The sequence below is a fragment of the Sipha flava genome, unplaced genomic scaffold (genome assembly GCF_003268045.1).
Source record: "Sipha flava isolate LNK unplaced genomic scaffold, YSA_version1 591_pilon_pilon, whole genome shotgun sequence".
In the NCBI taxonomy this organism is placed as follows: domain Eukaryota; kingdom Metazoa; phylum Arthropoda; class Insecta; order Hemiptera; family Aphididae; genus Sipha; species Sipha flava.
In genome coordinates, this window is record NW_020273570.1 from 331758 (window position 1) to 359659 (window position 27902).

At 29.0% G+C, this 27902-nt stretch overlaps 1 protein-coding gene across 1 annotated transcript; it reads left to right on the forward strand.

The window, feature by feature from the left end:
• Positions 1 to 1104: 1104 nt before the first annotated feature.
• On the forward strand, positions 1105 to 27864 carry LOC112691286 (transcriptional regulatory protein RCO1-like). The gene is made up of 9 exons (XM_025565448.1): positions 1105 to 1510; positions 13527 to 13633; positions 19961 to 20169; positions 20241 to 20300; positions 20367 to 20419; positions 20717 to 20833; positions 20901 to 21202; positions 25074 to 25475; positions 27430 to 27864. The coding sequence occupies exons 2-9, from the start codon at positions 13543 to 13545 to the stop codon at positions 27702 to 27704; spliced, it is 1509 nt and encodes a 502-aa protein (XP_025421233.1). The 5' UTR covers positions 1105 to 1510; positions 13527 to 13542; the 3' UTR covers positions 27705 to 27864.
• Positions 27865 to 27902: the final 38 nt, after the last annotated feature.

Sequence of the window (27902 nt, forward strand, 5' to 3'; positions counted from 1 at the left end):
TATTTTAATAGCAATGTCGCGCTCAGCGCTTATATAAAAATAAATAAAGGTGCCTTCACGACAGGAATCAAAAAAAAATAATAAATAATAAAGACCAAATATGTGGTATAAGAAATTATAATAAAAAACAAAATAAATAATATAAATAATGTATGGCCCACACGGCGCACACTAATAATAATATAAATAATGTGTGGCCCACACGGCACACACCAAATAATAAAATAATAATAATAATAAGTGTTGGCCCTACAGCAGCAACAAATATATATATATAAAATATCAAATAAATATAATAAACAATCTACGGCCCTCTATCGGCAAAAGTTACGCAGCATATTTTGTATTGCAGTGAGCTATCTATACTATTTATAAACAATGGTATTATGTATAATGCCAAACGTGGAAAAGGCAATATGATAAAAACAAACAAAATTGAGCATCGCCTATTACCAACGACTTTACTTATTTTTTATCATAAAGTGCGTACACAATTTAATGCAATAAAGATAAAGAAAGCATATTATATTGTACACGTAATTAGAAATTAATTTAATGAATTAATTAAAACGTAAAATATTAGTGAGATACACCCAAAACATTTATATTCCGTCATGAAATCTTTATTATCATTGTCAGTTATATCCTAAGTAGTGTTCTGAAGTTCATTCAAATCTTTTAGTTTATATGAGCAATATCCCTTAAAACACGAAGATATTCCAAGGTATTTTCATTTCTGTAAGATAAACATTTCAAATTTCATTCACATCGACTATATAAAAAAAAACAATATATAAAAACAAAACGTATTTTTTACTTATGAATTAGGTTCTAAGCGTGTTTATGATGTATCAATTCATTTGGTTGTCATTTTATGTTATCATTTTCGTATGCGTAGCGGTGCGTTGCGTATCCGCAACCCTCGTCGGCGGCAGTGATAAGCCTCCGTGTGCGACCGGCCGTGTACGCAATCGCGCTGTTATCATCGCATGAAAGTGTCGTTATTTCCACGTTTTCGAAATTTTTCGGTTATGTTTTTGTAAAAGTAAAAGTCATGTTCTCAGTTCCACAAAGTTTCATAAGTTCTCGTGTTTTTTGGTTTAGTGTGGTGGCACTGAGACATTTATCTTCATTTTGTGGTGTTCAGCGGCCTTAGCCTTCGTGGTGAATGTCGTCGGCTCCATCTCGCCTCGTTTTTGTGTCTTCGTGGTGTGCACATCTAATTTCATTTTTGTCAAGTCCGTACGTCCGCAGCCATTTTCATTCAAACCACGTTTTTTGAGTAGTGTCATTTTCGTTTTGTGAATAACGTGGTTTTCATTCATTGTGTCATCGTCCAGGGCTGTGGATCGTTGCAGTTTTTTCGTTGGTGACTGCTTAAGTGGTCGTACGTACCAATTCTGTGATTTATTTTCATTTATACACAGCGGTATGCCGTCATAGGCAATTGTCTAATCACAGGGTTGGTACGGTCGCGTGGATGGAATCAGCCATTTCAACATAGTCACAAGTGAGTATTGGTCGACCATATTTGTGTTCATCGTTGTGTAAAGGCCGACGGGCCCAGCCACCAAAGGCTATTATTTTCATTATTATTGATATCATTGTATTATACATTTTATTCATACACTGCGGTGTGCCGTCATAGGCAAATTATTATTATAAATTGAATTATTATTTTGTGCGCGCCATGTGGGCCACGTATTTTATTTAAATTATTTTGTGTTGCGTGCCGTGTGGGCCGTATATTATTTATTTATATTTATATATTATTATTATTATTATTACTATTATTATCATGGTTATTCAATTATACAGTCTATTTAAAGTTTAATATTATTTTTTTTTATTTCATTTTATTCATACAGTAATTATTCCCAATAGTACATTTTCATTATACAGCTGTTAAGGCATCCTTATTATCCTTTATAAGAGCTGATAGCAGCGACAAAGCGTTTTTTCTAATTTTTATTTATGCTTTACAGATAGATATGTAATTTAATGGAAACATTTTGAAAGAAAATTTCAAATTTCAAGCTATTTATTTTAGTTTATTTTATCTTATATATTTATACCTAGAAATTATGTTTAGCTTAGCTTTAGCTTATATACTATTAACTAGGACTCGGATTTTAAAGCAAATGCTTCTTTTATATATTTAAGATAAAAATCTAATTTTTATACATTAATTCGTTTCTCGTTAATCTGATTCAAAATAAACGAATTTATTTTTGTTTTTTTTTTTTGCTTTTTTAGTATAAATGCTTTTTTTACTTTTTTTATTGTTTTTTTCAGTTATTCTAGCTGTGGAATTTTTATTTGTTTGTTATGCTATAGTAATGAAAAAAAACTTGTTTGTTATGCTATAGTAATGAAAAAAAACTTTATATAATTTATAAGAAATGTGAAAATCCACAATAATAATTATAAAATTAATATAAATATAGATATTATATTTTACCCATCGCCGGACCGTGACTGTACCATTAATGTGGAACGAACTTAAACGTATAGATCAGGGGTTCTTAACCTTTTTATCGTCGAGTACCATCAGACACTTTTATAATCAATACACGTACCACCTTAATTCTAAAGCTTAATTAGGAGCCAACAATTTTTTAAAGTATATTTTTATTATTCATTAATTTTTATAATTTTTTATTATTTTAAATGTATAAAAGTAATAAATCTCAATATTTAGTTAAATCTTAATATTTAAATTACAATTATATTTTTAAAATTTAATGTGATATTTGTTTTTGTTTATTTTGTACAAGAACATCAATATCAGGTTGAATAAATAATAATAAAAATAAATTGCTACGATTACAAACCCAATTTCATCGATATTTATAAAATTAGATAATAGCAAATAAACTAAACCAAATAATATTGAATGAAAATAGTAATAATAATAATTATACCAAATCATTTCTTCACGTACCACCTACGAGTCTTCCGTATACCACTAGTGGTACGCGTACCACGGGTTGGGAACCCCTGGTATAGATTATCGATCTACAGACACAGCTTAGAAGTCGATAGCTTATCGGTTATTGCATATAGCCTGTAGAAACTACTCTCAGTACTCACTAATCGTATAACATCGATATCGAAGTATGCATCGTTTACTTCGGTGGATATAGAGCATTCAATTTCTATGTATAAAAACATCCTGTCAGATAGTAGAGTCAGTTTCACTTCTGAAAATCTTGTCAAATACACGGTAGTAAATTATTTTTTTAATTTAAATTAATTTTTATTTTTTTTATTCAGTTTTCTAAAATTATAACTAATTTATGTTAATTTTTTGTCATGCTTTTTTTTTTTGCTTTTTTTTTAAACAATTTTGTGCTTTTTTTGTTGTTTATTATGCTTTAAAATCCGAGTCCTACTAATAACACATTTACTGTTATTATTTACAAGTATATTTAGTAGAATATCTATATTTATGAAAATGTTTGTGTTAAAAAAAAATTAAGTACATATTTTTAAAGCATATTTGTACTTTTTTTAAGCGCATAAGGACATGCATATTTAGTACTTTTTAAGTGCATTAAGTTCCGAACTCTATTCATAATTGATTTTTTCCGTTTAGAATGCGAAAAATTGATTTGTTTTTACTTAGTATCTCCGTAAAAATGTTATTGTCTTCTGCAATATTTCAGGGACAACAACGATCCCACAACTACCTATTAAATATGGCCCTATTTGCAGTACAAAATGGATTTAACTATTTTACTAATTAAAATTATAACTGCATAGGTTTACTATCTACGTATTTTAAACGGTCATGTAAAATAATACAAACATCAATTTTATAAACCATTTATTTTAGATTTATCCCCAAAAGTGATCGATTCCGATGCCCCTTTAATCTTGTGTCCAGAGACTGACTTCGAAAAAGTGGTGCTGGATCGGCAGAGCGTATTTCGGGCAATCGTTATGTCAAATACAGGCGTGAAATATGTTAACACATGCTTATTGTGAAGAAAACTAGAATTTAGAGTTTAGAGTTAAGAATTTCGCATCGGGCACATCGTAGATAATTGTCCGCTTATATTCCCAGGATTGCATTGATCTCATCTAAATAAGAGGAGAATTTCACGCTAATTAAAATTTAAGTATAATTTACATTTTTTTTTCAGGGAGCGGTATAGCTTGTAAACGGTTTAGATCGTGAGAATTTATTTATTGTATAAGTATAATAAAAAAATAGTAGATTAATTATTAAGTACATAAAGATAGTAAATAGTAAAAATTTAATTTATGGGCACTTTATGAAACGAATACTTTTAAAATCACCATCAAAAACATTCGTGTGGAATACATTTTATTATTTCTGTAAGCGAACACTGTATGAAAAGAATGGTATAATAGTCATGAAAGTTTCGAGGAAAATTTCAGTAAAATTGTGATATTACGTACCTATATACAATATGCAATTTGACACGAATAGCAAACGAATTAAATGCGTACAATATAATAATAATACCTCAAGTACCAACTTTAATTAAATACTGCTATTAACTATTAATTATAGCAAAAACAATTCTATAAAAATGTTATGTGGTATAGACACATATTATATTACACAATATTATATGTAAGATATACGCAACACATTTACCTGCTAGATATCTATTATCTCAGATAACTAATATTTACATATTTAGGTAATATTAATTTAATTGGGACTTGAGTTATTATTATTTATTAAGTAATATTTAGTAAATATATATAACGCGATAAATACAAATCGAGCAGGTACGTTTAGATGATATTATATCTATTAGCCGAACTGTCATAAGTGAAGGTTCAAAAAATAATGAATATCGTTCCCGACTGAATACAATCGTTGACCATCGCTGACTGCGAGTTGTCGGGATGGCTTAAACGTCGCGTGCTTGTGAATCTCGAAAACATCTCAGCGCGATTTCTCGGCTGTTGTGTACGTTTCGCTTTTCGTGTAGCGTCCTCATATCTAAATTTTGTTATTTTTTTCGTAATATTTTCGAAATTATGAAAATTAAAACGTTTGTTAGTGCTCGTCTGTATGTCCCAATCACTTCAGTGGACGTGGAGAGAAATTTTTCTAAATGTAAATATTTATGAACAAATAATCGTCGTTTATTTACTTTTGGTAAAATCAAATACGCTCTGATCGTATAATAATTATTTTGATTTTTGAGTAATTTTTAAGCTTTGATCAATTTATAAAACAAATATTTGTCATTTTTTAATTTCATATTTTAAGGACATTTGCAAGTTTTAATAAATTTATTGAATATATGACCAGGACCGAATTTAAGAGGGAGCTACAGCAGGGTGCTGTTGTTCTGGCGGCTAATTTTTTATATTTTAAATATTTAATGATCTAATATTTTTGAAGTAAAACTTCTTTTCAAAATAAAAAGCGTGTCTTAAAAAAAATAAATATATCTCCAATCACGGCATCACGACACACACACACATACTCGGTAATGGTCGAGTACTGTCGACAGATCCAAAGATTTACTGCTTATAAATATCTATCCTTGTATTGACATTGCACTTAGAATGTTTTTGTGTACAACAGCAATGAATTGTTCTTCAGAAAGATCTTTTTCAACCCGCAGAAATTTGTATTTGTTATAATGAATCGATTTTTATTGTTGCCTCCTGGTGTTAAATTGGTGCTAAATACGGTCCTGAATGTAACGGTAAAATAGAGTAAAATATTTAAAAAAATGTATTTTTATTAATTTAAAACAAATATTTTTAATTTTTTTAGGTAATTTTTTAATGACATTTTTTGTCATTTTTATGTTATATTTGATTTTTTTCGGTCATTTTTTAATGTTTTTAAGCTCATCAACTTCCGAGTCCTACTTATAACAATTAAATTGCAAATTTTTCATTTTTGCGCCTTCCCAGGTATCGCGCCCGGGGCGTATGCACCTCTAGCCACCTCCCTCTTTGCCACGGCCCTGCAAATATCGATCAGATAGACCAGATGTTTTACAATGACGTATACAATTGTGCACGAAGAACCGCCGTATTTCTAGTCGGGATGCTATTAACTGTGACCACTCGTTCCTGGAGTCCTGATACCTTCAAACTGATTTTATAGTAAAACCGCCGTAGTAAAAAAACTTTTTGTAGTAAAACAGTCACAGTTGGTTTCGTTTCCATTCATAAATATTAGCAGTTGATTACAATGATATCAATGAAATACAGTTCAATAGTTCATTCACAAACGAATACCGTGTAAGGAATACAGGAATTGGTTTTTGAGTACTAGGGTCCCATAACCCTGTTAGTCGCAGAAACATTATCTGCTTATATATATATATATATATAAATTGGTTCCTATGTTCTATATACATGTAAGAGACCGCCCCCAATCATTCATCAACGCTTAGAGCAAACCGCTGGGTCTAGGGACTTGAAATTTTGTACAGAGGTTTCTTAAGTAATGTAGGGGCGCACTAAGAAAGGATTTTTCAAAATTCAACTTCTAAGGGGGTAAAATGGGGTTTTTTTTAAAGTTTGTATACATTTTATATAGCTATATATGTATTTTTTCCTACTGTTAATCCCTATTTTTTGGTGTATTAATAGTGCTATAATATGTGAAATTCACAATTTAATAATAATAACTATCAATTATATAAAACTAGTCGTAGGTAATCGGCTACCCGCGATTCAACACACAATAGGTATCGGCGGTACACGGTCAAAGTACAAAGATAATGTGAAATGGTGAAAATATGCTGCATTAATTTACTGTCGAACGTCGGCCCTACTCCCCTCCCCCACAAACACACACACCGATTAGCCACCCTCCGCCGCTGCCATCTGACGTACTTCGATTGCATCTTGCGGCTTTCAAACACGTTTTTATTCGAATACGCTTTAAAAACCGTTTGATAAACGCGAGCTTCACACATAATTAATGCACTCTAACTATATGTGCGATTCCTTAGAGCGCGTCTATAGATGCACGACTGATGCGGTTGACGCAGCGCGACTTTAATTTTAACTGCTTTTCCTGTTTTTAAATGAAACCTATTCCCAACACCGCCACGCGGCTGTAGCGTCTCTAATCGCGCAACTGACAACTGCTTGGTAGGCGGTCAAAACGCAATAGAGGCGTGACCGATTATCGTTGACTTTTTAATTTGATACCGTTTATTTACCGTTTATTTGATTTACCTATATAATTTTAAAATGTCTTATGATAACAATGTAGATTATTTACCTGCTGTGTGTCTCTTGCGACTGAATTTTGTAGTTGTACGGAATACCTACTCAGTCGCGTCGCAAAAATTCAAATCGCGCTTCTACAGACCCGTCCTTAAGAATCGCACCTTATGGTGACCAGATATTAAAAAAAAAAAGAAAAAAAAAAGAAGCCCATAAGTATTACAATATAACATAATATAATTATTATTTTTATTACATGTTTATATTTTTTATCTTTATAATATAATATTATTCTATTATATGGATAAAAATACAATACAAATAAAACAACCTTCATTAATTTTAAAACATAATTTACATAACATAACATATTTGTAATCTTACTAATAATTAAAAAATGTACCTATATATTAATTGGCTTAAATCGTGTGACTTTTACAACAATTTTTTTTTAAATAATGAACTTTTAATTGAGAAGACATTCAAAAACTTTAATACATATTACATATTATCATATTTTAATCCAAACATTTAAGTTACATAAGTTATAACTTACATTTAACTTACCTAAATCTTAATAAGAAATAAAATGTATTATATTTAACAAGCTAACTTATAAAATTAACAAATATCAATATTTTAAATATTTTTGAGATCTATGCATTTCTTTAAGCATATTTTATCTGTTTTCATCCTTTTACACATTTTATCACTTTAAAAAAAATATCATTAAAAAAAATTTAAAAAAAATTAAAGGTCATTAAAAAAATATCAAAAACTTAAGCATTTTTGACACATTATCATATTTTAAAAAAAAAATATCTTACCTACTTAATAAGATATTTAATTTAATATATTTAAAAACAACTAACTTATAAGAGGAACAAATATCAATATTTTAAATATTTTTGAGATTTGTGTAATTTTCAAAGTAACTTTTTATCTGTTTTCAGCACACTGATAAGAATGCATTATATTTTCCTACGAATTTCTTAATGCAAATTAAAATTGTCGATAATCTTATTGATTTAACAATTAAGTAATGTTAAAACTTTATTGTTATTAGACAGCTTTCGTGTTGTAATTCACGTTTTATGTGTTATGTCATAACAACACTACGTCTAATCTAAAATACATGCACGGTATTTATTTCGAGTGATAAATATAATTATAGGGAAACATTTTTCTTTAGTTATTAAATTTAATTTAAATAAAGGCTATCTATTTCTTCAGATGAATATATTTTCTATAGCATTACAATTTATTCAGGGTATTTTATAGGAATGGCAAAAAATAAAAATATATAAAAGTGCAAATATAAATAATATTATACTCAATTATTTATCTAAGATAAAAAAAAGCATCTAAATCAATTATTTTAATTCATTTTGATTATAGACACAACGATTTTTTATACCAGAATAATTTTGAGTTGTCATGAATAAGTTATAATTTATAAAACTATTCTGGGAACAGCAGTCTCGGTTTTGGTTTACTCATCACTAGTCAGTAGCCATCAATGTTTATTTAATGTGGGCACACTGATTATAATGCATCCGCCGCTCAAAATGAAGGTATTCATTTATGACTATAATGCGCGGCTCATCAATAGGAATTCACTCGTGTCCGCGCAACAGAAAAATTATTTGCGCCGAGACCGCGACTGTGTATAGGAATCGAATCATTAGGCCGGGCGCACATTGAGACATAGCAACTATTGTACCCGTGTCGACCTGCGTCAAGTTTCCAAATATGTATTTATTTTGTTTTGTTCACGTCGTGTTTCGAATATTTCGGTGTGTGAAATAGGTAGGTCCTATTGGAATAAAATCAGATGTTTAGCGTTTGTACAAAAATCTTACTTGAATAGCCGTTGCATTGTTGGGCGGGCACATGACTGCGAACACCTGATTCTGGGATCCTAGTACTCAAAAATTGGTTTTATTGAAAAATTTCCTTGGAAAAAATAGTTGATGACAGTTGAAATTATGAAATAATTTTTTTCCGATTGATTCACTCGCGGTCGTTTCACAGGCAAATGAAAAAATTGTAAATAATTGTACCTTTACCGAAGACGCAAATTACCTTCTCAATACAAAACATGAAAACAATGAAGTATGATGAAGTATAATAATAAAGTATGTTAGTTATACTAGTGACGACACTAACAGACTAATGACTAACAGTTTCTAATTACCAGTGTCATATGACTGCCGGCTCTCTTTTGCCACTCGTAGTGTCGTGAATTCAATATTGGTATAAAGTATACTGTATAAAGCGATACACGCAAGAACGGCGACGGTGAATATAGGTTCCTGCTTAGGTAACCACCCTTGCTTGTAATCATAGTAATACAACAATGTTTGAATAAATAACTAATTAAATTATTTATTTTAGGTATATATATATATATATATATATATATATATATATATATATATATTATATGTTTTTTTTTATATTTTAATTGAATATGATGACATAATAGGATGATAAATTAATGAAAATAACTAACTTGTACCATAGGCGGAGATTGGGTAATGCTTGGGAGGCTTAGCCCCAAAATTATTGTATTATAGTATTATTAATTATTTATAATATTAATTATAGTATTGTTGGTAGACGAGTTATCGCGACACAATACACCGATACCTCGTATTACCATATTATCAATATTATCAATTAAATTAATAATATTGAAAATGTACGTTCCGCAAATACAAGATCATAAGATCATTTTTTTTTACGTTGTAACTAAACTGATAACGTAGTACACGACGTTCGCGATTGCACATAAAACCCGTGATATATTACTATGCTGAAACCAGAAAACCAGAATGAATGTAGTTATTCTCATGATAAACTTTGAAGTGTCATGAAAACTAAAACCAACGATGAATATTAAATCTAAAGTTGATTGCCTATGGCAGTAGTTTCCAAATTATGATCCGCAGAGCTTTTAGGGTTCCGCAATTGTTTCTCAAGCGCTCTGTTCGTTTTACTATAGCAATTTTAATAATATAACAATTGTTGATCGTTATTTAAAACAACAAGCAATTTTTTTTTTTTTACAAGACTTTGTTCACTTAAATATAATTCGCCGATTTGCAGAACATATTTTAAGTAATTTTTAGTGGGTGGAACTTCGATAAAATTGTCTACCATCGTAATTCATAGACGTGGGGTCTTCCTGCAAGGAGGACCATACAGGGAATATCAATTCTTGTTATTACAGTCGTTATAAGAATGTGTTGGTTAGTGGCACGATCATCCACCACTGGGGGGGTGGCTCTAGTACTATGTACTTTATATATTAAAATATGCTCTGCCGATCCGTTTACAAACAATATTAAAATCCCGATAAGAAAGTATAATTTTTTAGTTTTAGATAATACACATTCCCATTTCAGTTATTAACTGGCCGGGTATGTTGTATAAATATATATACATTATCTCCTTTCGTCCGAGACGGTCTACAAAGTGTCTTTCGATTAAAAAAAACCGCTACATTTAACGAATCGATTGTGTGTAGAACTGTTTCGGATATAGATATACTCGTATGTACACTTACGATTACTATTACACGGGTGGATCACATTAACAATGTTATATATCATTAATATATAGACACCAGTAATAGCAACAATTAAAAAACCGTAGGGTATAGTAATCGAATATATACCACAAGGTGATCTATCGTGTATTGAATTGTAGAATACGTGAAAGGTAATTAGTATCAAATGAAGATATCCAGAGGCGAACCACTATATATAACAATAAATAATAATAATTCAAATAATGGATAGTCCAGGGTTGGCCGCATAGTAATGATTAGTTAATTCTGTAGTTTTCTACACAAATCGCATATCGTTAGAAAAAAATACTGTATTGGCAATGAAAGGAAAACAAAATACGAAGACTTCACACAAGACTGGGGTATTAATTATAAAATATACATTTACGTAAGACAAAACGCAAACCATAACCGGGTTAAGCGTATCATTCTCTTGAAAGGACCAGTTTCTTACACAAGAACGGGGTATATAAGGTAGTCCCGAACAGACCAATATTCAGATGTGTTTTTAGTCCGATCGTAACGTCCTTCTCGCCAGTTAATCTTTTAAATAAATTAAATGTTTTGGACTTAGAATATTTTACAATTATAAACTGTAATATAGTTAGTGAACTTTATTTTATGTCTTTATTATTTACCATTAAGTATATTATGTTTGTTGTTCATAATCCCAAAACAGCTGTTTGCATTACAGTAACTGTTCGTGAAAATAATTTCTTCATATATTACCATATAATATAAAGTTATACGTATAGAGTATATATATATATATATATATACACACATAAATATTGTTAAATTAATCTGTATACATAAATAGTGAAGTTTCGACATATGATGTAATTATTGATAATAGATATTTTAATTTACTATTTGTAGGACCTACTAGCAGTGATAAGAAAAATTGTTCATTTCGTTTGTGAAATCATATTGTATGAATCATTTGAACTAGTGAACTAGATGAACTATAGAATAGTTCATCTGAACTATTAATTTCATTGAACTGTGAACTAATGAACTTTTCCTTAAATTGAACTGGAAATTCCTTCTCAGCGGCACGCAACATCGCAAGCGTTGTACCGGCGAGGCAGTGTTCTGCGCCGAACACCGTTATTACGTACGGACGCATAGGCCGTATACTCAGACTATAAGATCTTTGGTACGACAAGATCACGGTCAGTTACATGCTGCCCTCTGTCGGTCGCCGTCGCCACAAGAGCACGGCAGGTACGTGCCGGGGATTTGTTATGGGCAATAATAAACGGCGAACGTAAGTGTTCGTGGAACGTGTTGTGCACGGCGCGTCACCGCTACCACTAGTTTCCTCCGCACCGTCTTCTCACCCGTTGCCTTCGTGTCACTCCGCCGCGACCACATGTCACCCCCGGGGCTGTACGCGGGATCAGTCAAACGTACCACCGTTGCCGCGCAACCACCTCACCTCCACCGCCACACCACTGTAGGCTTTACGTACGATCTCTATGGCAAGGTGTCCATTAGTGCGAAGCGACATGATTCCCTCGGTCGGCGCAACAATTTTGGGCCCATCGATGCAAGCCGACAAAGCGATGCGATACATCGCGATGTACTAACAATTACGTAAATCGATACGGAATCATGACAAGTGGCGCGATACTATTACCAAGTGATCGGCAAAATGTGCCCACAGATATATAAAATATATGCATTACACGTGTCTGTGGCAGTGACAAGCCCTCGTCGATACGAAACCGAAATGATACCGGTGTTGCTCAGTATGCACTGTTCCAGTTATTTCGCAAGGAATACGCGTAGTAAGCGCAGTGCCGGATTGCCTATTAGGCGGAGTAGGCGCCTGTCTTAGGGCCTCACTCATTAAAGGGGCCCTGTGAAATCGGAAAACTATATATTTTTTTTTTATTTAATAATACCTGTATTTTATTTACAAATTTACGAGACAAAAGTCATGAAATATAATAAATTTATAAACATATATCGCAAACGCTTACGCCGCACTACTTTTTTCGTTTGAGCGTTTATGAACGTGGGACAGTGACGTATAGGTATGGTCTGGCGACGTCAAGGTTGTAGCGCTTTACGTTTCAAGTGGAACGGTGTGTGAGCGCTTAATGTAAATAATTTGTCCGACCGGAATGCATCATGTATCAAGCACAAGATTGTCTGTTCTCTGCATTCAAATGTTGAAGTAATCACTCTGATCGGAAAATACATATTTCCTTTTCGCAAAACTGACACAACCACGAACTACTTTTATTAGAAATCATATTGACTGTAATTTATAGGCACTTATAAATGCAGGTTGTGCCTGTTCCCCCTCCCCCAAATAACGCCCCTGCTATGTTGATAGGTTAGGGTTTTTAAGCTATGATTTTGTTTTTGATATTTATCATGTAAAAAACAGTAATTATCATGGAAATAAGTATTAAATTCTATTACTAGCGCTGTGTGTCATTTTCAGAAAGTTAAATTTGAGACCCTTTTTTTGTTTACGTGTAAGTGGTGCATAGGCCGTGCACCTTACCTAGAATATTTACACAATAGGGAGGGGCCCGCGAGTTGTGAACCAATATTTATCGTAGTATTTTTAATATTGATGTATGTATAAAAGAGGTTGGCCGCACTGGATTATCAACCGACTCTCGCTAACGAACATGACGCCATTCCCGTTCTTCTCATTCACATACGAAAAGTGTTTACTGCAACAGTGAAAACTGTCGACTTAATATATACTAATCTACCAACTCAATAGTATTTCTTTGTCCAGATATTATCTAGTCGTCATGGGTAATAAAAGACGCATAGCGAGAACCGGTCCTGCCGCCGGCACCAGAGCCTCCACTAAGTTCGTGAACATGGCCACAACCATTAAAAGTAAGTCAATACTGTACAATGATAATTTTTTTGTTTCATTAAATCAATTTTTTAATATATTCCACATAATTATTATATATACACAGTGGTGTATTTATAAGGTTTCCACTACTCCACCACCAGATAATTTACAGATCTCAAACTTTTAAATTTATAATTTTTATAAAACTTTATTTTATAAAAACTAATATAAAAATAATATTAGTGTTTTTGACTGTGCTAGTCGAAACACATTATTTACTTCCAAGACCAATGACTATTGCTGTAGCTAGTAGTTTGCAGAAAATTGTGGTCCACTAATTGTAGTGATAGTTCGATGGAGATCATATTTTGTTTCAGAAAAGATTTAATGGTCTTGCTTTGTTATCGATTTATCCAGATTTAATTATTATAACCGATAGAGTATTGATAAATTGGCAAATAAAAGATGGAAGCTAGAGTTAATCATATAGTTTATAATTAATGGAATTTATATTTTTCAATAAGAAGATAATAAGATAAATAAAAATTTAATTTTGACCATTTATACTGATTTATAAAAAAAAATGTATGATGACAACCTCCCTAAATAGTTTGTATATAATATGCTACTGTATATGTATATATAGTGCGCATACGGATATCCAGCTGTTGTGATAGTTTTATTAATAATGTTCTGTGTCTCATCTGTCTTATTTAATTTTCATTGAGAATTTATTAGGCGTCTAAACTGGTTGAAAGTCACATTTTATCTATCATAAGTCAATGTGTTAATTTTTTTTTTTTTTATTATCAAGTCAAATTATAGTATAAAATTCTATAATAACAATATTATGATTATCTATTTCTTTTAAGCATAACTTGTGTTAGAGATAGAAGGTATAACAATGATTTATTGATGATATTCATAAAATATTTAAATATTATACTATGAACACAAATAATTATTGGTTAAAAATTACATGGCATAAAAGCCATTTATTTATGTAGGTTATCATTGTTTATTAATTATTACACTCATTAGTTGGTTTGTTTTTAACGGTGTTTGAGCTAAAAAATATTTTATGTGCTCTTCTATTTAATCAGTAAATGCATGATTGTATTTTTTAACCTTTTTTATGGTATCTGAAAAATAATTTTATTAAGTCATTATGTCCACATAACAGCCAAACAATGGTTTTATGGAACATTAAATGAGTACCTTAGAAAAGAGATAGAGACAGAGAGTTTATATAGTAAATATTGTATTCGTATAACTATACCTTAATAACAAATAAAAGATAAACAAATTTATGAAATTTATGATACATTTATGTAGTCATAATTGTATTCTTTTTGATGTTTTATCATGTTCAGTAATATTTAATAATAAATCATTTTGATTGTTACACTTACCTAAAATAACTGAGCAAACGAAAACATTTAGAAGATAAATTAATCTTTTCAGTATTTTTGTCTAAACCTGTTAGCAAATTAGTATTAGAGTAAATGTTTTGAAAATCAAATGATAATTTCCCAGCAACTTCATAGTTCTCAACTTCTAAAGTATAAAAATAGTATAGTTTAATTATTAATGCTTTACCATTAGCTATGGGCTCACTTATGGGATTGGGGGTTTGAGAAAATGAAGATGAATATAATTGTATGGTTTTTGATCCTTAAGTAAACATATTTTGAGAAACAGTATTTAAACCATAATTAAAAGGAGACATTTTATTAATTACTTATTATTGTAGTCTAAAGTTATATGGTATTTACATTATAAAATAATAATTACAATTGATACCTAAACTTATTAAATAATTCATTTACCTTTTCTTGTAAATATTAAATATTTGCAATTAATTTTTTTTAGAAATATAATAGAATAGTTTATTAGAATAAAATTGTGAATGAATTACCTATAACATCACTTTAATACTTTTTTAGGAGATAGTGTCCAAAATTGTTTTTCACTGACATAGGCATTTTTAAAAATACTAAATACATCATTATCTGTATAACCTTAGGTTTAATTTAAAAATATAATTATTATAGGAATTAAGGAAATTCTTCAAATAAAATTTTCAATAAGATTCTATAATTTATAATTACTTTTGGTAGAATATTTTATTTTGTTGAGAAATGGAGACCAACCATTGTGTTTTTATAGTTTTATATGAGTCATATTGTTTAATCGCAAAAGAAGACTTATTGTTAAGTATTTTATCCTACTGACTGCGCCAAATTATGTTGCTTGCTGTCAATTAGTTTTTGTGTTGAAGATAAGTGGAAGGTGTTTCAAATAATACTCAGTTTTAAATTAAATACTATTTATTTTACAATATTCTAAGTCCAAAACGTTGATTTATTTATTTAAAGTCAGATAACTGGCATGAAAATGTTTTTTTCAATCAGACTAAAACATATTTAAATTTGGTCAGTAAGGGACTACCTTATATACCCCGTTTTTGTGTAAGACTGTGGTTCTCCTTTTCCCAAGAGCCTAATTGAACATTGTCATATTTTAAGTAATGTTTTACTTTCATTATTATTTATTCAATTTTAAACACCGATCCATTAATATTTTATCTTGATTGAACTTTATGTTTCTATCTTCATTAACTAAAGTGGTTAGAATCACTTCTGTGAATCACATAGTTACTTTAACGATGATGAAACATCGTGATTTGTATTTGCATATTTGTTTTATTGTACTTTCTGTAATTGCAACCATATTACTAGTGCCTATGTATATTAATTATAATGAGTTAATCTAATTCTATTAATACTATTTATGTGGTCGTCCTGTGTACTGATTTTCGTAAGGGAATACATTTATGTATGTTAAGATTATAAGACTCTCAAACTTGTAATAACACTCAGTGTGCTGAAATATTTTAATTTACAATAAATGTAAAAAAATATTATTTATTATGTATTAGATAATAAAAATAATAAAAATTAAATTTTTAATAACAAAAAAAAGTTGACTATTTTATTTGGATTAAGACATAAATAACATTAACAACAACTCTAGTTATAAATATAGTAAGAATATAATAATATATTTTTAAAAATATGTATGATTAGTTACACTCACCTAAAAATAATGGATATGAACCAGTACATGAAGTGGGATTATAGTGTTCTTGTTTTTTGTAACGCTTTCTCTGTCACTATCTTCATTGGCAGATAGATCTGAAATATATTTGCCTTTTTCAGCCCTAGCTCTGGTTTCTATTAATGATGATTTTGAAAAAAATAAATTTAATGTTTTACTTCATATTAGATATTACTATAAAAAAAAAATTTAATAACTCACTAATAAAATTACACAATTCTCTACATTTATAAAAATTTAAATCATCCTTTTTGTGATTGATGACCCAGTTTCAATTGTATTGTAGTCAAAAAAATGAAAACAACAGAAAACAATAAATTTAATTTAATAACATTTACAAAATAAAATAAAAATGTAAACAATTATCAATCTGTTGAGTTTAAATTTATTTTAATGTGGATATACATGGATAATATAATCAGTGGCGTAGTTACGGGGAGGGTGTAAGGGGTTTCCACCCCCCCCCACAGATTTTTTTTTTAATGATATTTGATTATTATTTATTAATATTTATATATTATAGTAAAATATTTTGATTTTACTATGATTAGGTATATATTAAAAATTGAATAACAAAATAATTTTCATTAATACGGGACATAATAACACTATTTTAAATGTAATATTATATATGATCTCGTTTTAAGATATACTACGAACACTTAAAAACTTACTCTTAAACACCCCCTCCCCCCAGAAAAGAATTGTATCTACGCTACTGACTATAATATTTGTACTATCTTATATACACAGATAGAACAATTTTACAAAAAAAAAATTGATTGTTTTGCATAGAGATAATTAATTTTAATTGGATAAATTATTTAAAATAATTCCTTATTAGGAATATTTATATAGTATATATTAAGAAATATAAATACTTTGGTTTTTATTATTTAATATTACCTAAAATGTATTAATGTAGGATATTTTTAAAATTGGTTTATATATTTAAAATATTATTTAATTATGTAACCCTTCTAAAACTGAATTAAAGTAAATGTTAGTTTGGGTATTTAATCTTTTTAAATCTGTATTAATATACATTTGTATTATGGTTATTTTCTATAACAGTTTAGAAAAATTTTAATTAGAGGCAATCTTTTAATTTTATTTCAGAAATGCACTCCTCATATCTTATTTTAAAATTTCTATTTGTCTTTCCTATATAAAATGAATTACAATTACATTTAAGTATATATATTCCAGAATTATTAAAAGAAGAGGGATTTTTTGTGAAGTTTTTAGTTCTATTATTTATATGATTGATTGAATTATAATTAGTATTAAAAGCAATTTTTGTAATATTTATATTGGTGTTTAGAAATTTAGCAAATTTGTTAGTTATATTATTTTGATATTTCATACTACAATAGTTAGCAATATTATTTAATGAGTTGTGTTTTATTTTTTTTTTTAATACATTTTTGCATTTTTTTTTAATAATATTTAAATTTAAATTATTTTTATAGGCTATGTTGTTATAGATAATATTGATATTTTAATATATTTCTCTCTATTCTTAAAATATATAATGTTTTAATTAAATATTCTATAAACTAAAATGTACCTATTCCATTAAATAAAACTAATTATTTACACTAACTCAATAAAATATTAATAATTTAATAATTTTTAATTTTTATTACTAATATTTACTAATACTCATTTGTAATTAATATCTAATTTATGTTAAAAGCTATGATTGAAGTATTGAACAATTAATTGATTAAAAAAATAAAATATTATACCCAGGTGGGTATTAAACTATTCATAATAAATGGGTACTTATAATTATTCACTTGAAAATAGAACCATTTAAATTTCTAAATGAACATATTGTAAATAAGTATAACATACTTAAAATTATATTATAATAAAGAAACTTACATTTATATACCTAATTAATTTTCTTGCCTTATGAAATAGACAATAGTACAGTTAACAGTTAACAATTAAAAAAACACATAGGGAAATGCAAATAGTATATTTTATATTATTATACTTATAATCACATAGAATACGTAATATATTCAATATTCGTGCACTCATAGACAATTCAAAAATAAACATGCATTCGCACAAATATCGCACTGTTCTAAATTTAATACCATCAAATTTTAAAGAATATTCTAGAATATAGAATGACGGTGAGACTGTGAGAGTAGTTTGTGATGTGAGGATCGACATTATTATTGCCAATTTACACATAACCATTCCGTATCCAAATCACACGTTCAGTATTAGTGCAATTATATAGTACAAATATACATAATCGATTTGTATCCAGCTTCGTCAGCCTCCATTTTTTATATTCAAATAATTAAATTTAAAATTACTTAATTAAAACGACTATGGTCAGTCACGGTACGACTCCGAACGTCTGAACTACTATGCATGCTAATGTTCGCAGCAAACTGCGCTCGTTGACAGTGGATCGTTTGCGCAGCGCGTGTTATGTTAAATATGAAATTATTAATTATTACTTAATATTTCAGTTAACTTTTATACTACTTTTTACTTGAGTATTTTTAATTGTACAAGAAATAATAAATTTCAACACATGATACATGCATATTTACTATCTTTATTAAACAAATTATCTGCTATCTAAGCTATTAAATGGCGTGTGGAACAGTTAATATATACAATAAAATCAATAGTAAAATATACTTTATTTGTCTTATGTAACTAAGTAAGTAGGTATCAGAGTTGGGCAAAAACAAATCAAAATTATGAATAAAAAATAAAATCATGATTAACTAATTATTTTGTGAATAAGGAATAATATTTTATTTTAAATAGTTTTAGTTGCGAATGAAAAATAAAAATTATTCTGAATAATAATAACTCAACTTGTGAATAAATTGATTATTCTAAAAAAATTAATTAATTAAATAGTGAATAATATCCAATTTTAATAACAATTATTTATATAATATTTATTATTAATAATCATGTTAAAAATAATAATAGTAAATACTATACTAAATAAAATTTCAGCACCTTTAATATGGCTATACTAAATTATGTCAAAGTTTATTTTAAATTAAATACAAAAATGTTACTAAAATAGTAAAACCCTTTGTGCGGGTAAATAACATATCCATATCAAATGCTTAACCAATTAGATAGATAGATAGAGATAGATAAGTCCCTCATACAGAAAAATATTATTTATGATTTTTGGTTTTGACATTTTCAATAGTAAATAATAACCCTAATATTTGATGTTGTTAAATTAGAAGAAGTGATTGATCTTAAGGAAGAATCTGGAAGAATGAGAAACGTCTCAATTAGAGATATTAGGGATAATCCAGCAGAAAATACTGTAATTAAAACAGAAAAAGATTTATTAAACAAACTTAATTTAAAAATAGAAAATCAGTCAGAAATAATCGATAAGAAAAATTTAATAGATGAACCAGCTGCTCTCAATGAAAACCTCAACTCTGTATGTATTCAAAAATTGTACTATTTAAATGTTATTTAATTGAGACTAAAAATTTTATTTTATTTTTTCAGTCAAATTTTGTAGTTCCATCAAATTCTAGTCATGAATTAATGAATATATTTAAAGAAGAAGTATGAATCATCAAAACAATATTACTCAAAATATCATTCAATGCTAATTTTAATTACATTTTTCAGATTGCAGATGATAGTACAAAAGATCAAGTAAAACAAAGACGATTATCAAAAAAGTAAGTTCTTATTTGTAAAAGATTATCTTGTTTTACAGTTTGTCTTTGGGATATAATTTTAGGTTTTAATTTTTATTATTATTGAAAAAGATAATCAGCAAATCCGATTTTCCTTTATTATCTATTATTTGTATTTCAATATTATAAATCTTCTCAAAAATTGCCTCTTATTTTAAGTCAAATTTAAAAATTCATGTTTGTTATGAATTACTACATTTTCTATTTTTCCAAGAATATCACTTTAAATTTTTTCACTGACCGCACAAACTCAATATTTTTAATTCTTATTGGTTTTAGTTCTGAAAGTATGAACGAATATAGTGAAGAATCAGATATTGATAGAGATGGAACCACGACTATCGAAGATGATCCAAATAAACTTTGGTGTTTTTGTAGAAAACCTCATAACAACGAGTAATATTAAAAAAAATTACTATGTAGAATAAAAATATATACATATAAAATTAAAACAATATTTCAGATTAATGATTTGTTGTGATACTTGTGAATTTTGGTTCCATATAAAATGCATAAGTGCTGCAAAGAATTCGGCTAAACAATTGGGAGCTGGTTGCGTTGAATGGCATTGTCCACTATGTATAAAAAAGAAGACTGAAGAAGCTCGTAAAAAATCTGATAAGAAGAAAACCAATAAAAAATTATATAAGGATAAAAGAAAAAGATCTGGTTCAATATCGCCAGTCAAGAAAACTGATTCAAAATCTACTAAAATTGAACCTTTATTACAGCAAAATTATGTCCAGTGTAAAAAGCTTTTTGAAGGTACAACAATGGGTTTATATTCTATTACTTATATTGTAGGTCGTTGATATTAAATATGGCCAATTCTTAATGTAACAAATTTTAACCTCGTCCATACGATGTATGTATAGGGTTACCATATTTGGCTAGGATCTTGTCGGGACGTTCTAGGAATTCTATGATGGAGTGTACAAAAATACTCAATTTTCCAATGAAAATCATAATTCTTTATTTTAAATAAAATATTTGTTTATTTATCAAGGTTACATAAAAATAATATTTTGAATTTAATACATAATTTATTTACTTGGATAGCCATACTTTTCAGAAAATTTAAATTTTTTCTATAGTTCTTTGTTCCCTTTTACAACTTTGTAGAACTCTGCGCAAGTCATGTTATAAATTAACTTGACACTGTAAAATCGACTTCATAGTCTCTGAAAGCAGGCGATTTCGTTTATCAGTCCACTGGGCCGACATTAATGAAAAAAAAGTTTCCACTGTGGCATTGTGTGCAGGGATAGCAAACAAATATTCACATAATTTTAACAATTGGTTTTTTTTTCGTGATTTTCAGTTCCATTAAAAAAGTAAATCCGAATTGATCTTCTGAAGCAAGTTTAATTTCTAATAAGTTTTTAAGATACATATGGTCGCTTAAAGTATCTGCACCATTATTATTAAGATATAAACTAGTGTTTTAAATTTTTACCCATTCTGGGATTTCAGATAGCGTTATCCAATTGAACACTTCATATTTGTAAATAATACTGACCATTTTTTCAGATACTCAGAGTCTATGTTAAAAAATGCTAGTGTTCAAATTTTACAATCAAAATTATTGTTTCAGGTGTTGGATTCTAATTTTTAAGTTTTTGCATTTTCATTTTGGTTTGTAATCCAATAAATTTGGTAGATTCCCTTTCAATTAGGGTATTTTGTGTTTTGTTTAATATTTTCCTGATTTCAATTATTGACACTTCATTCTTTTCAACACTCTTTATATTTTTTTCAAAGAAATTCAAGTTTGAATGCAGAAATAGGAAATAAATGTCACTAATCAGACTTTTAAAGAAATCTGAAATTATTTTAGTATCTTCTTTTCTTAGTCAAAAAAATGTTTGAGTGGTTTCCAAAGTTTCAAGATTCTTTCAACCACGGGCATTAATGACATCCATCTTGTTCTTGAGTGTGGAAAAATAGTCTGATGATTAATATTAACAAATAAACAGAACTCTTTCAGTTTTTCCGTCCTAACAGTGTATATAGCAAAATAATTAAATATTTTAAGGATGATAACTTCGATATCAACTGATAATATTCCAGCAATACTTGATATAGTAGTGTGCAGAATATAGGCTGGACATTCAATACCTTCTATTGGTTTTTCTGTATCTTTTATTTTATGAAAAATATTGCATTGACCGCATCGTCGAAGCCCTCCGAAATTGGTATTGGTGTTGTCCCAACAAAACGCAATTAGCTTATCCAATAGAATCTGCAACTGCCTACAATATTTGGAGATAATTTCCAATGTTTCATTTTTGAAGAATCAAACTTCAATAGTTTCTGTTGGATTCCATTATATTCAGTGAAATATTGAACAAGTAAAGGAAACATTTTTTCAGCTTAGTGATTGGACATGTTCCTATTCTGTAGCATAAAACTTGCAATTTTTTTTTACTTTCACCACAGAATGAAGGGCGAGAATATTTTTAACAATCGCTGTAGCCTTCGTTTTGGCTGTGGGTGGTTTTGGTGCGATTTTATAGTCGAGATACATCGTGGCATTCAGTTTTACAATAAAATCAAGAGAACTGAATGATTCATGATGTTTTACAACTTTATAAGCTGTTATTAGTTCCGCTGCCGTAATAAGCAATTCTTTTTAGGTATCTTATTTAATCATAAATTCAGATATGGACGATGATGTCGATACAACAGTGAACTTTTTTTTTGTGATTAGTCGTAGAAATGTGTTGTTTTACGTTAGCGCTACGTGAATAACTGATAAAAAACAATTACAAATAACACAAAGTGTTTCTTCATTCGTACGCCATTTGTTTTATAAAACTCCACACCTTCGTATAGTTATGCGAAAAATGACACTTGCTCTTTCTCAATGTAGTTATTTTTGTAAATAAACGTATAGATAGTTAAAATTTTGTACTTTCCGAAACAAAAAATCGTACAGTATACTTTCGAGTAAATAAAGCGACTAACTGACTGTATTATTGTATTATTGGCTTATGCCATGTGCTCGTGTCTATGTAAATACAATGAATTCGATAATCGCAGTAAAACCTGACCGATACGATTCTAAAAATAATCAAACTATTGAGAACAACTGTTCCACGAAAATAATAATATCTAACGATTGAAGACTGTTTAAGACTGATTTAATTGGATTTTAATCGCATACGTTTTAGTCATACAAGTTTAAAAACATAATTTTTTATTTTCGATAGCAATGCGCAGTTTCAATTGGAATATTATAGTAATATGTCGGGACAGAGAGCTCAATAACGGTGACGATCCCGATATATCGGAACGGATGGCAACCATATGTATGCAGAATAAGATGGTTTCACAATGTGTTTTTGTCGCAAGTGAACGCGCGTTATAAAAACTCACATCCGCAATACCAAAATTAAAATTAAATGTATTCTTTTATTCTGCAAGAAAAACCGTGCGTTTAGTCGTATTCCCAAAATTAAACAATGTATTTATAGATTTATTCATTCATTACTACTTATGTATCGTCCCACTTGATATTGGTTGATTTCATCTATAGATCCAGTTGTATTTTCCACACCAAAAACTGCAATATCGCTTCCCTTGTTGATATATTTGAAAAATGTACTTGATCCATTTCACCGAATTGCAATACTCGACATTGATGTGTGCTTTGAATGTCTTCGAGAGTAACGGTGAAGACGGTACAACTCTACGATTATCCACTTCAACATCATTGTTCCATACTTTTAAAATTATTATTTTGCCGCCATCTTCAGTTGATCGTCGACGATAGATAATGACGATATCTGTCATTTCCAGTGATTTTTTCGGCAATTAAAATTCTTGTGTATCGTTTTGCGCATTTCCCATCAGACATGCACAGTGAATTGTTATATGCACCACATGGATCATGAATCATATTATTTGTGACTCCTTCAAATAAATGTGGATCGTTGTCGGCATTTGGTATTTCTACTAAGATGACCTCATCAATTTGGTTTGGTGTGAGTTTTGTGATCAGTCAAATTAAAATATGTGCATGCGGCAATCCTTGTTTTTGCTACTCAATTAAATACATCCAACAGCATGTCACTCCAAAAACCTGATGCTTAACAATAAAATCAAGTAAACATTTTAATTTTTGTTTTGAAAATAAGTGCGGTAATATCATGACGATTCGAAGATGATAGTATAGGTAAAAAAAGTTCTTTAATTTCTTCCCACGTATGATTGCATGCGAATATATGCCCTAACATATATGTCATTGCATCTTGTGTGTATTCATGCATGTACCGTGGACTCCCTGTGAATGTAGCCGAAAAAATGATACTTTTTCCCAATTACAATTGTATCACGTAAATGAATGTATTCTTTTGAACGCAGCGTAGTTTGATTTAATCGATTGTAGAGTAGTCGTTCGGTTTCGAATTTTGCATAAATATCGACAATATATTAATGATACTATTCATATCATTGTCATGATACGTAATTCATTGATTATTAAAACTATGTTCATTGTTATTATTTTTTTTATTTGATTAAACTTAATTAATTTACATAGCTTAACTAGATATATATTAGTATAATTTACCTGATATATTTTAATATATTTAAATAAATATTTTTTTAATATATTTTTGTTATGAACTTTTAGGTGAATCTCTTAAACGAACTTCATCAGATGAAATATCAGTCAATAATATGATTAAAAAATGTAAATCCATTTTAAGAGGTAGTAATAGTAATGAAAAAATTGAACTTATCAATTTTAGTAATAACCTCAAATACAATAATCCTATTGAAGTTCTTAATGAGATGCCTAAAGACAATTGGGTTACGAATGAATATCAATCAATTAATATCAAGAATAATACATCTACTCCTATAGCAAAAATAACTAGTACTCAAGTAAAAGAAGATCATAAAATATATGATGTAAGTGAAAGTAGTTCATCATGTTCCAATAAGTTAGTCACTGTAGAAAATCCGGAAGATGATGATTCTCAGTTGACAGATTTAATAGCACCAAATGTCTATGAAATATCTGAAATAAAAGGTAATTTAAATGAATAAAATACATTTTCTTCGGTTTTTAAAGGTCATTAAGACACAAGCTTGCTTTTATTTGTCCAACCCGTTGCTATTGTTTCTCCATCTCGTATTCTAATCTCTGCTAAATTCTCCTCCACTTGGTCAATCCACCTTCGTTTCGGTCTGCTAAGTGATCTTTCCCCCCAGGGTTTCCATTTTAAAACCGCTTTCATAAGATTATTTGACCTCCATACATGATTGGCACATGCCATTCTTCTATATTTCAATACTATTATGTCTGGCTCTTTATCTAACTGTAGCATTTCTATATTACTTCTTTTTTCATATTTTTTTGTGATATCATTTATTTTCAGCCCAAATATTCTTCTTAATACTCTTCTTTCAAGTATTCCGCATTGTCTTCTGTTCTCTTCCAAGTTTAACCCACCATATTTGTTCTGAGTTTTTCTAACTGCCATTTCTAATGTTATATTAAATAGTATTGTGGATAGGGCATCTCCCTGTCGAAGTCCAGTCTTAACTTCAAATTCATTTGATATATGTTTATTTATTTATTATTGAATACGGGACGTGCCCAATTACATTATATTGTAAACATAATAACTAAGAGAAAATTACATAAATAATTAAAATTACAAATATTAAGAACAAATATTAATATTAAAGAACGAACTGACAATAATTTAATGCTAGGTACTAATATGGATTGAACCTAACCTTACAACTGGTTTTCTTTATACATAATTTGATCATTTTCACTATTTTAGCTGGTATCCCAAAGGTTATAAGTGTATCCTATAGAACTTCTCTATTAATTGAATCATATGCCTGTTTATAGTTAATAAATAGAAGATGTAAGTCATTGTTGAATTCATAATGCTTCTCAATTAATTGTTTAACAGTGAAAATGTGATCTATAATGGATCTATCATTCATAAAACCACATTGGTAGTCTCAAATTTTTATGTAAGGTGTTATTCTATTTAGTATGAGACCTGACAAAACATTGTACATTGTATTCAGCAGCGATATTCCTCGGTCATATTGGTAGCTTGACCTATCTTCCTTTTTATATATTGGACAGATTATTTCTAGTTGCCATTCTTTTGGTATTTCTTCTTTATGCCATACATCTCTGATTAATTTCTCTATTTCACTTATTAATTCCTCACCACTATATTTTAAAAATTCTGCAGCTAAGCTATCTTCGCCTGGTGAATTATTGTTGTAAGTGCGTTTATAGTTATTCTAACTTCGTCGTCCGTTGGTTCTACGTCTTCAGGTTCTTTTGTATAGTACTCAATTTGCGTATGGTCTTTGTGCATTTGTGGGTTGAATAATTCCTCTCGAACACTTTTCCAAATTGTTTTACAATTTTTTTCCTTCTGTTACAAGTTCTCCGTTTTCTTCTTTCATTATCTCTGTTCAGAGGTTATATTCCGTTTTTAATTCTTTTGTTTGTTTGAAGAAGAATCTCGGGTCTGTCCTGTTATCTTCAATCTGTTTTATTCTTTCTTTTTCCCATAATCGTGTTTCCCTCCTTATTCTACGCTTAGCTTCTCTAACTTTCTGGGCAAAATTTTTATTTTTTCTGTGTTTGGGTTTGTAAGCATCAATGATCTCGCTATATCATTTTTTTCGATTGCGCTTTGACACTTATCGTTAACCATTTACGTTTTTGTACTCTTTTCTTTTTTCTTAAGTGTTCCAATGCAGTTGTTTTTATTATTCTCTATATTTTTCCCAACGGTTTTTCAATGTATTCTGCCTCTATTCCGCCCCTTAATTTGTTTTTTAGTTCATTTTTGTATTTTTTTAACATTTCAGAGTTTTTTATCTATATCATCTTTTTTTTTTCTAATATCACTTTTTTTGTTCATTTTGAATAAAATACTGATGAATAAAATGGAACAGTTGTTCTATGTGTAATATTCTCCTTAAACTTGATACATTTTCAGATATTCAAAATGATGTTCCATCTTCAAAAACCAATTATCCGAATAAGCATTTCAAGGCAAATAAAGACGATAATTTTAAAAAAATTGATTTTATTAGAAATTTTAATGAAACTACTGAAGCAGATGACAAAATTATAAATGATACTCCAGAAGAAAAAGTCAAAATGATGATTAATAATTTGCCTAAAATTATCAAATATATAAATGAAAAAAAATTAACTTGTAACGTAAGATATTTTAATTTTAATTATGCGTCACTGATACACAGTGCTTAATTTGAGGGGGGACGGATTACCCCGACTAATTTTCAGAAATTTTAGCATCCCTCTACTATTGCTATGTTATAATTATAACGTTTAACAAGTCTTGGAGACGCTATTTTCTTTAAAGTAAACAGAGTCCCCCTTCTTTCATTTTGCCAAGTGAAGCACTACTGATATAAGTAGCTGACAATTTGGTAATACTTGCTCTTG

Bases quoted from the DNA above. Each gene is read 5' to 3' on its own strand.
- LOC112691286 (XM_025565448.1), top strand. From the start codon at position 13,543: ATGGGTAATAAAAGACGCATAGCGAGAACCGGTCCTGCCGCCGGCACC. The intron at 20,170-20,240 runs GTATGTATTCAA...TTATTTTTTCAG, and splicing joins TCAATGAAAACCTCAACTCT to TCAAATTTTGTAGTTCCATC. The intron at 20,420-20,716 runs GTAAGTTCTTAT...TATTGGTTTTAG, and splicing joins CAAAGACGATTATCAAAAAA to TTCTGAAAGTATGAACGAAT.